The sequence below is a fragment of the Cupressus sempervirens genome, chromosome 9, assembly GCF_028749045.1.
Source record: "Cupressus sempervirens isolate cs-2001-9-10 chromosome 9, ASM2874904v1, whole genome shotgun sequence".
NCBI lineage: Eukaryota > Viridiplantae > Streptophyta > Pinopsida > Cupressales > Cupressaceae > Cupressus > Cupressus sempervirens.
Window position 1 is genome coordinate 566,078,784 of NC_143126.1, and position 12,004 is coordinate 566,090,787.

The window sequence follows — 12,004 nt, forward strand, 5'->3', positions numbered from 1 at the left end:
TTACATCATGTTGCATGCTCTATTTATTGTCACTTTACTCATTGAGATTTAAGACCGCCCCGCCCCCCTCACCCCATCTATTTAGGATTGCACTTTGCAATCTACTAAGTAATTTCTAGAAGTAGGCATTGTATTTGGAGGCATAGGAAAGGCAAAAATAGTATCTGCAGAGATGTTCTTGATTTTTGTGCATTGTTTAATGAAATATAAATGCCTGATGGTGTTGTTTTTCCACAACTTTTCTGATTTGCAGGCCTTTGATGGTACACAGAATGTATCAAATTCACAGAAGGATGAAGCCTGGAAGGTGAATGTACGTCTTCAGGGCTGTGATCTTGAACATGGATATCTATGCGGCAGCATGGAAGCTTTGAATGTGCCCTCAGCGGAGACACCTGTAAGACAATGGATTGCCATTCGGTATTGTTTTGAAGATTGGCTTTTCAAATATTGAATCCATTCCCTTAGAACTTATCTTCATATAATATAAAAATTCCAAAGATAAAGCACATGTAGCAATTAGGTAGAAAGTTTTAGCCTTTATTGTACTATTACGCTATTAATGTCAACATGTTAAGATAGATATAGTCTTTCTTGTAAGTTTCCAGCCTTTCTTGAGTAATGGGAACATTTTTGGAGATGAAATGTGTAACTTCTGGAATTGATTCTGTGCATTTTAGCATTATGGATTATGGAAACCATATGTCGATAATTTTTGGAGCTTGAAGATGGGGACAGAACATTCCTGCTCCACCCATCAAAAAGGCAGAAAATGGGACATGCCCATAATACGGGAATGTTTCTGTGGGGACCTCTCCATTATGGAATGCCAAAGGGATGCCTTGGCATTCTGACCCTCCCTCAACCGCACTGGGGTTGCCTGGTATCCCAACGATATTTCCACTGCTCTGGGAATGGGACAGCCAGATGTCTAGAAAAAGAAAAAACTGCTGTCACCTAGATTTAGCAGGGTTCCCCTTCTTGTGGACATGGATAAATTTTGCTTGTTTTTGGCTCAAAAAAGTTGCAGTGAATAGAGTGGTAGCTTATTTTAACAGCAATGCCATTTGTAGCTGCAATGTCTTTGCATCAGTATTATATTTTTTTTCTCACAATCACTCATTTGTTTGATTGTTTGTATATAACATGTCTTTTATGGTGGGATTGAATTACTATTTTAAATAAGGGTAATGATAATTCTTGTTAATTGATATTTGGTGTATGTTACACATACATTTGATGTAATTGTGTGTTTGATGAAATTGTAATGTCCTGATAACCTTGCTTGGCCATGCAACAACTCTCTCTCACCTTGCCTCACGTATGGTCAAGCATTACTCGTATGGCCAATTCCAAGCACCACAAGTTGTCCTCTACATATGGTCAATCACTTCTATGCACTTTCAGTTGCATGATAACCCCTTCGTGGTACAATATACCCCTCTTGAATGCCTCTACAACCACGTACGGTAATCCCGATGTTATCTTCCTTTGGCAACAATGCATATGATGTACCTAATGTGGCTCATACGAGATGTATTGTACGGTGACTAACTTGATCTGTACGATTTATCTACATGATGGAAAGACCTTGGAGGAAATGTTCCACCTGTACGATGAGGGTAATAGGTCCTACAGTATAGTGTTATTTCGAGTTCAAACAAACTTGCTTTGTTCGTATGACAAGTATGGATATGGTGGTGTCCGACGATGGATACTTCGGTAGATGCCTTATGGTTATCTTATCGCAGCTATTATTATTATTCCCAAAGTATATCACAAATCAAACACTAGTGCAATAAGTTGGATAGATCAATAACAATGTGCTTTAAGATAATAATAGATTCGGACTATGGGCAAAATAGGGTGAGGAATTACTCACACCGGAAGTACAAATACATAATAGGGAGCATCTTGCACTTCTGAAACTGCAGCATTGCTCAACATCCAACTGGAGTTTGGAAATACAAATAAAATTTCAAATTCACCATGCTTACAACCATAGATTAAAATCTCACTGAGAAGTAGCAGATATCTCTGCTTCTCGCAAGAAGTTCTACAAAATGAGAAATAACAAGGTTTTCTCGCTGAGAAGTTGGCCACTTCTCTACCACTTCTTGCGAGCTTCTCGCGATAACTAGCATACTTCTCGTAGGTAGCAACAATAAAATTGTAATGATCAACGAGCTGCCTATTTTGTATTCATTTTACATTTTTGAGTGTTTGGAGGAGACTAGAAGGGTTTTGGAGGAGAGAACATGTTTGGAAGCCTTGTAGATCGATTTAAAATTCTTGATATTTTCTCAAGAAGTTATTGATTTATCTCCAATATATGCCGAGAAAATTATTTTTTTGCATTGCCAGTAAGTGGCAGGGAACAAGATTTTTAACTATGGTTACAACAATAACTAACTCAGCCTTATAGATGGGCTCCAAGAAACATCCCAAAGGATTACAAATGAGCTGACACAACCAAAACATAATTAACTAATAAAAAGGGCTCAAAATATATTATTATTAAGTTTCATGGCCATACAGATAATTAATTTAAATTGATGTATTAAATTATATCAGAGACATTACAATGCTCTCGGCCCAAGAATCGCTTGCCCTCAAGCAATTGTAGACTTGGATGCTTCAAAATCTGTTCACTTTCCCATGTGGCATCTTGAATTGACAACTCCTTCCAACGAACTAGGTCCTCCTTGATGGTGTGTGACCTTGTTCTTTTCTCTCTGATGTCAAAAAATCTTCGGGTTCTAGAATAAGTTTCCCTTGTTTGTCAAGGGGTGGAAGTTTAGCCGAAATTGTGACACGATTGATTGCCTTCTAAAGGTAGGAAACATCAAAAACGTTGTGAATCCAAGTACCCTGTAGAAGTTCCAATTCATAGGCAACTTCACCCACTCTCTGAACCACTCTGTATGGTCCATAGAAGCGTGACTTTAACTTCTTGGCATCACTTCTCTTTAAGAACAATTGTCTGTATGGTTGTTGATGGAGGTAGACAAAATCTCCCACCTCAAAGCTCCTCTCTACCTTGTGTCAATCAACATACATCTTATGTTGATTCTAAGCCCTTTGCAGGTTCTCCTTGAGAAACCTCAGGATATCTAGACTTTCTTGCAGCTGAGTTCTTAGCTTTCGATGAACAACTATCGCCTAATGCCAGGTCCACAAATGTCAAAGGTTCGTAACCATAAAGTGCCTTGAATGGTGACATGTCTATTGGCATATGATAGGTAGTGTTGTGACAATGGTCTCCTAAATGAAGCCAATGTACCCACACTTTCTACTACGCTGAAACTTATATCCTAAGATAACTTTCCAACCACTTGTTGACAATTTTTGTATGTCCGTTCGTCTGTGGTTGGTAGTTAGTACTCAATGACAACTTTGTTCCTACCAAGCAAAATAGTTCCACCAAGAAAGTGTTGAGGAAATGATTATCACTGTCACTGATTATGTTCTGCGAAAGGTCATGCAAGCGGAACCCCCCTTGGAAAGACGACCACTTGAGTTGCATGACACCCAGTAGACATGGCAAAGAAATGTGCATATTTGGTGAAATGATCCACCACGAAAAAAATGCAATCCTTCCCTTGCACTTAGGGTAGTCTTGTAATGAAGTCCATCAAGATGCTTTACCACTTTTGATTAGGTATTGGCAAAGGTTGAAGTAGTCTCATCAATAAGATGTGCCTAGATTTGTTTTGTTGGCAAGTGCAACATTCCTATATATATTGTAGTATGCCATCCTTGAGGCCCTTCCATGTGAACCCTTCCAGAATTTGCCTATATGTCTTGAAGTACCCAGGGTGTCCATCAAGAGGTGTGTTATGAACTTCCTTCAAAATCTTCTCCATCCTTGATTCGAGTACCAAGTAAACTTGGTCCTTGTAGTAAATGATGTCATTCACTACATTGCACCTATCATTTTGTATATGGTCATCCATCAATTGATGCACAAATGAGTTCTTTGTGTACTCAACCAACAGATGGGCCTTTCAGTTTGTTGAAATCTCTGACAATGATCATATGATGGGCTTGCTTGATAGGGTGTTAGAAACCACATTATTCTTCCCCTTCACGTACTCTATGTCGAAATCGTATGCTTGGATTTCGATCACCCATTTTTGTTGCTGCTTGTTTGAATCCTTTGGCTTTAGAAAATATTTCAGGTTGTTGCGGTTTCTGTGCACAACCAATTTTTCCCCAATGAGGTATTGCTGAAATTTGGCCAGTGCTTGCGAGTGACGAGCATCTCCTTATCATATATCAAATACTATTGTTCAACAATTGAGAGCTTCCCACTCTCGAATGCGATGGTGTGATGATCTTGCATTAACATTGCTCTAGTGCCTTCAATAGATGCATTGCACTCCAAGATGAATGGTCGATTGAAGTCTAGAAGTACAAGTATTGAACTTGTACTCATAACTTTTTTCAACTTGTTGGTGTGTTGTGCCTACTCATCCCAATAGAAGGATCCTCTTTTTGTTAGGTTTGTTAGTGGTATTCCCAACTGTGAAATAACCTTTCATGAACCTTTTGTAATAATTGCATAGTCTAAAGAATCTACGCAGCTCTGAGAGTGTCTTGGGTGGGGGTCAATCCAAAATTGCCTAAATCTTCTCTTGGTGCACATGTACCCCTCAAGCATTGATGACTTGACCGAAGTACAAGACTCGGTCATTCCAAACTCACATTTGGACATACTTACAAACAAAGAATGCGACTACACAATTCCCAATATTTCTTCCAAATGTCTTAGATGTTCTTCCCATGTCTTGGTGTAAATGAGTGTCATCGAAGAATACCGTCAAAAACTTGCGGAGTTGCTTGTTGAAAATGTGGTTCATGGAGGATTGGAATGTGGCTAGAGCATTCTCAACCCAAATGACATGACCAAAACTCGTAGTGTTTGTGGTGGTAATATAAAGTATTCTTCTCAACATCTTGCTCCCTCATGTGAATTTGGTAGTAGCTGGAGCAAAAATCTATTCTGGAGAAATAGACTGCTCCATGCAGTTCATTTAACAAATCATTGATTGTAGGAATGGAGTATCTATTCTTGATATCTTCTTGTTCAATATGCAGTTGTTGACACACATCCCAAGGGTTCCATCCTTTACCAATATCATTGAGGATGCAAAGGGACTAGAGGTGGGCCCGATCCACCTTTTGGTCTGCTTACCCAATATTGCTTGAAGCTCTTCATCTCAGTAATAAGCTTGTTGTCCCCTCACAAGTTCCATCAAGACCAATCAGTGTGTTGCTCAAACAACATCATGTCTGAAAATAGCTTCCATTTGTTTGAAGGTCTACATTCATTGAATGCCCAATATTATATCCGTATCATTTAGATCTACCACAAAGAAATCATCTGTTATTGTGTAGTTTTCTATGGTGATGCTCAGTTGTGGAATTAAATGGGTGCATGACAAGATTTCCCTTGCTACCTTGATTCCAAACCCTTCATGTTCTTTTGTACACAATCTCCTTCAAGTCACGAGTTGATGAAGTTGAGCGAGGCCCCATTGTTGAGGATAACTACAACTTGTCCTTGGAGTGTACCATGTACCCTAAATACATTGCACCTTGGGGTGCTAGCTATTGTAGCAATGATGCCTCCCCTGCGTATTAGTGTGAAAATTCTCTTCGCATGATTTATTTCTTGTGTAGGCTCCTCTTTTGGTTGCTTAGAATTGCCATAATCTTCTAAACCATCAGGCATCACCTCAATGTAGTGGATCTTTCCTTTGCCTAAGCATTGGTGCGCTAGTTTCCATGACTCATTGTAGGTGTAACAAAATTTCCTCCTCTTGAGATCCTGCCTTGTGGCCTCATCCAATGATGACTTCTTCGAGAAGGGTTTGTTGTCTTCCCCTTCGGAGCAAGGGGTGGTTTGACAAGTGAGTAACCCTTAGAGGAAGAAGAAAAAGAGGTTGCCATGTCACGTGCTTTCTTAATCACTCCGGTGAGTGTTTTGGGGTTGAATCCTTTGACCCAACCCTTCCGTGGTTTCATTAGCCCATCCATGAACACCATCACCAGTCTTTGCTCCGAGATACCTGTCACTAATACTGTTTGTCTCCAAAAATCTTATAATGTAAGTGTACACCATCCCAAATTGCTTCATTTTAGCCAACTCCTTGAAATTGAGTTCTAGATCCTTTCTTTTAATGTGGTCTACAAGTCTCTTTGTGAATTCAGCATACGAAGTTCACTTGATCGTGTCCAAGAGTGACATTCAACGATGTCAACATTTGTGTGCGATTCTTTCTAGGTGAATCACTACAAATATAATTGCCTCATCCTCAGGCATTGAGTTAAGTTGGAAGTAGGTATCTACCTTTTCTACCCATGCTTGTGTTGATGTTGTCCAAGATCCATCAAAGGATGATAAATTTATTTTTCTTATCTTTCATTTGTTGTCACCGTTATAGTAGCCACGACTATTGATGCCAGAGTATCTCATTTGGAGATCTATACAATCCTTCAAGGATACGTCTCCTTCGAGATCCATATCCCTCTGGTCTTGCCTTAACTGCTCTTGTATTTCCTAGAAAGTGGGCTTTCATTCTTTGCGAGGCGCTTCTACTTTTCATGGAAATGTCAACATCTATGGTCGAGAATGTGAATGAGGAATGTTTGACCTTCTTGCGACAAAATTATCGCCATGTCCCTGGTGATCTCCATTTGTTTTACTTTCTACCAACTTCTGCAATGTTTCCAGTTGTCGTTGTTACCCTTTGACTAGGGCTTCATTAAGTTGCCTTAACAATCTTGTAATTGTAGCATTAGGCTCTTGTGGGTCTTCCATTTTGTGGATTTTGTCCACTGAATAGGATGACAGTATCATTGGCTCTGATGCTACTGTAATGTCTCGATGGCACTGCTTGGCAACACTACATCTCCTTTTTCTCACCTTGGCTCATGTATGATCAAGCCTTACCTATATTGCCAATTTCGAGTATAACAATCTGTCCTCTACATATGCCCAATCACTTTCCTGTAGTTTTAGTTGTGCATCACAATACACCCTTCTTGCTTGCCTCTACAACCACTTATAAAAACCCTGGTGTTATCTTCCTTCTCCAACAAACCATACATCGTGTCTGATGTGGCTTCTATGACAGTTGTTGTATGGTGACTAACGTGATCCAAATAGTTTACTCGTATGATGGAAAGACCTTAGTGGAAATGTTCCACCCGTACGACAAGATTAATGGGTCCTATGTATAGTTTTGTTATGGGATCAAACAAACTTGCTTTGTTTGTACAAGTATGGAAATGACGATGTCCGATGATGGATACTTTGGTAGGTGCCTTACAATTATCTTGATGCAGTTACTATTATTGTTACCAAAGTATAACATAGATCAAACACTAGGGCAATAAGTTGGATAAAGCAATAGTTACGTGCTTTAAGATAATAAAACATTTGGACAATGGGCGTAATAGGGTGAGGAATTACTTCCAAAACTGCAAATACACAATAGGGAGGATCTTGCACCTCCGAAATTGCAACAATGTTGAACTTCTAACTAGAGTTCGCAATTAGAGATAAAATTTCAAATTCACCATGCCTACAACAATAAATGACTCGACCTCATATCTAGGCTGTAAGAAACTTCCCGAAGTATTAAAAATAAGCCAACATGGCCAAAACACACCTAACTAATAAAAAGGGCTCAAAAGATATTATTAAGTTTTGGGGCCATATAGATAACTAATTTTAATTGAACTATTTAATCATAAGGGGGACATTATAGAAATCAAAGGATAATTTGTTGACTAGGAATCTCAAATCCTTGTTGTGACTTGGCATATGGCTAAACCAGAAATTGGCATTTGCTATAACTTGTTGTATTTTAGTGGAAAGAAATAATTTTAATAGGTTTTGAGATGAGCTGATTGGTTGAATGTGATGTCCCCTTCTTATTTTGCCCTAGAATTCACCATAAAAGCACAATTACAACAAATTAGAGTTACATCGTCCCAAATAATCCTTCCTCAATAGTATGATCCTAGTACTAGATTTCGATTTTTTAATCATAACATGAAAGAAATGTGCAATGCACACACACACACACAGAGTTAATCATTATGATTAGCCAACCCACATTATATTCATGGATTGTAACACATTGGGGGAAGAGACATGATGGGTCCGCCCAAAGCCATTTTTACACCAAGAGTAGATTTCCATTACAACCCTCTTGCTTGGTGGCCTATACTTGCTTTCCCCAACCATGTCTTGTCTCCCTGCAAGCAGTTGCCGTCTTGTGGATCTGGACAAAGTTTGTAAGGGGTTACTTGACTTTGTAAGTTCCCTCTTTGTCCTAGGTCACAATTGTCCTCTAGGACAGCCTACTTATGAGTTTACTTGCCACCCTTCTCTTACACCTCAGACCCCTTCTTTTGCAAGGTGTATTATAGACAACATGTATATCTATAATCTATTGCCATCCTCTGGGAGTGAGTGGAGGTTGTAAGGGGTTACTTGACTTAGTAACTGTCCTCTTTGTCCTAGGTTGAAACGGTCCTTCTAGGATGGCCTACTTAAGAGCCTGTTCGCCCCCCTTCTCTTACACTTTAAGCCCCCTCTCTCGCAAGCGTTTCATACAGTATGTATATCTGTATTCTGTCATAGAAGCTTACACTTAAGCATTAATCTTACACACAAGATGCATATATGTATAAGTATTTATATATAGAATTGACAAATAGGATTAGCTATACTGAGATGTTGTATATTAATCTTACACACAAGATGCATATATGTATAAGTATTTATATATAGAATTGACAAATATGATTAGTTATACTTAGATGTTGTATTGCAATTCTTCATAGCTGTGGATTGATGGACTGTATTCTCTTGTCTGATCTGAGCTGGTGCTTAATGCTATGCTGGTAGTTTGATCTTGTTATCTATAAATGCTTAATCTGTGGGTGGTCACTTATATTTCTGCAGATGAAATGAATTTGTGAATATTTTCGAAGGTTTGGATTATGCTGCTGTGTGTATCAGATTGTTGGTTGATAGAGAGTACTGAATATTCTATGGTCTGCTTGATTGATGGTCGAGGATATGGCCTACTTGATTGGTGGCCAGCTTGATTGATGGCCAAGGATATAGATGAGCATGTATATTTGTTTCTTCTGCTGCTGCTGATCGATTTTGACTCTCCTCTCCCTATTCAATCTGAATGCTTGAATTGGATATTAATATCTTTCTATCATGTGCTTACAACTGTTTATATGAGAGGTGACTCTTCCTAGCTAATTCCTCCAATCACATCTTAACGATATACTTGATTGGTGGTTTATCTGTGTTTTGGAAAATGCTATCGGAAGGGAGGGACAGTTAATCATCCTTAAGACCACAACTTTACAAAGAATATGATTGCCGCTTAATGAGATGCCTTCGCTGCTCTAATCATCAACCAGATTGATACTCTTATTTGTAATCACATCTGGAAGGTATTAATGTTTGGCTTAAATATTATTTGATGCTGGTGTCATAGGGGGAACATGACAGTCGACCTTGCTGAATTTGCTTTCCCTCAAGTAAAATGTTTGAGTTGGGATGATTAGTTGACTTCTCAACAGGGAATAGCTAGGTCCCCACACCATAACCTTTTTGGGAATGGCATTTTCAAGGTCTGTTATCCTGACATTACTGCAATTAGTAGATTGGATCAAGACGTATATTTCTTTAATTCAAATGTGAGTTATCCCAGTGACATAATCCAATAAGGCTGGTAAACTTAAGACAAGTTTTTTCTTATTGTATTTTGGATTGACTCACGCTTGCACAGTAGCATGACTCACATCAAATGTAGTATGTCTTTTGATTTACTCTAGTTATTGTCATATTAACTAAAAGCATAGAGCAAACACTTGAGAACACAGAGTATACACATGAATGTTTGAAGAAATGGAGCATACACAAAGTATACACATGAATATATGCCAGCACAAAGCATACATTCGAATACACACATTATTAGACCCTTCTTATTGTCTAGAATGCATTTATTGATTCATTTTTACCCTTGTGTTATCATATATGATTTACATCTCTGCAATGTTTTATGAAGCTGCTTCCCAAGGAACCTTATCGTGATTTTGATTTAACATATTACTATTTCTTTGTGGAGAGTTTGGAGAATATGTTCCTAGATTTTGGCATTCTAATTGCTAGAGCTGCTCCTCCATAGAGCTCCATTGGTTTACTGCCCTCCTGTTCTTTGATTGGATGATTTTGAGTGTAACAAGCATTTTAGTTAGAACAAAAGAAACAGCTACTTTTAAGATTTACCAAAGTTTTGAAATTTAAATAAATAGGAAAGGAACAGATCTAAGATGCTTTTTTTTTTTAAAGCAATAAGATAACCATTACAAGAAGATATCATCAGGGTGTTTGTCCAATCAACCATGGACCGTAACTTGAACCTCCCTTGCTTACTTTTTACTGAACTGGGCTTGACACTCCACAAGGGGTAGGTATGTAGTCAGGTCAAGTCATCTAGAACTGGTGTTAGGCCCTACACTCTTGATCAGTGATGCAGGAGCAGGGTACATTCAAGCAGAAACAATCAAACTTAAACATGCAACAATCCCTGCTCAGAGTTGCACACGGAAGCAATACAGGTAACACATGAAAACCATGGAACTAGAACCATATAATGCTAGGCAATTGGCAGCCACACTGATGTAATAATTAAAAGAAGTCTGTCAACATCCCTGGCTGTGAGGCCATCTGGGTTTTGGCCATATATAATGAAATTTTGAAATTAGAATCTAAGTTTGCATCTATCCTGCTTCTTAGCATCTCATATCATCCTCTGCTCTTCTCTTCTATCTCTAACCAAGCTTCTTATATAGCCAGCTAAGCCACAAGTTGGCTAGTCAAGCATTTAATTACATTATAGGTCTAACCTAGGAAGAGTAATCCAAAACCGACGCTAAATGAAACATGAGGCTTTGCACACTTGAAGGCGGATCCACACATGTCTTAGGAGTCGGCTCCTAACTTTGCAACACGTCACGTTAACATAAGAAACTGCACCAAAAGAAACAACACACCTCGCTAGAAGGAAACGTGTCAAAACAGAGACCACAAAGAACGGTTCATAACTCGAGAAATACAAATGATCAAAGCTTGTGCTCTTAGGAGGAGCATCAAGGATAGGTCCTCATCAATATGTTAACCGCGCATAACACTCCACCAACAACAACAACGACTACCTCACAAACAACAGACTGAAACAAAAAACAAGAAATATTTTTGGTTGATGCAAGATTGCTCAAAGACCCAAGATGCTCTTGCATTAGACACCTGGGGTTAATAAAGAACTGATGCATACATTAGGATTGCTCCTATTCTGATCCGAATCATAAAGATCCAACTCAGCTTGTGTAATCCATGAACTATAGTCAACTAGTTTGTCTTTCCACTGAACTAGGTATTCCATGTAATCCTTTCCGTCGGTACTCTTGCTTACTCTGCTATTAACAATCTTTTCAGTGTCTTCTTTCGGTTTTTTAGGATAATACAGGTTACTGTCATTCTCATCTTTTGATTCATAATACTCAAAGATATCTGCAATGTGGAATATAGGCGATATATCCATATCCTCTGGTAATTCCACTTCATAGGCATTTCCACTGTCAAACTTCTTCAAAATCTTTCAAGGTCCAAACTTCTTTATTTTCAGTTTACTGTAGGTACCTATTGGAAATTTGTTCTTCAAATGAATCATAACCTCTTACCAACTTCAAAAGATCTTTGTCTCTTCCTTTTATCAACACTCTGTTTATACTTATGATTATCGTCTTCCAAATTTCTTTTAACTTCCTCATGTAAAGTCTTCATGAAAACTGTAAAGTCCTCAGCTTCAACACTCCTTGTCTTAATAGGCAATTCTCGTAACTCTGTAGTTCCTTTAGGATAAAATCCAGTAACAGTCTCACAAGGTGTTTTCTTAGT

At 38.5% G+C, this 12,004-nt stretch overlaps 1 protein-coding gene across 1 annotated transcript in view; it reads left to right on the plus strand.

The window, feature by feature from the left end:
• The window catches only part of LOC149539919 (glucose-induced degradation-like protein), an 85,306-nt gene that overhangs the window by 8,742 nt on the left and 64,560 nt on the right, over window positions 1–12,004 (plus strand). Inside the window, exon 3 of the mRNA XM_089801134.1 lies at window positions 254–397. Within this exon, the coding sequence (XP_089657260.1) occupies window positions 254–397 (144 nt within the window). The remainder of the gene's footprint in view (window positions 1–253; window positions 398–12,004) is intronic.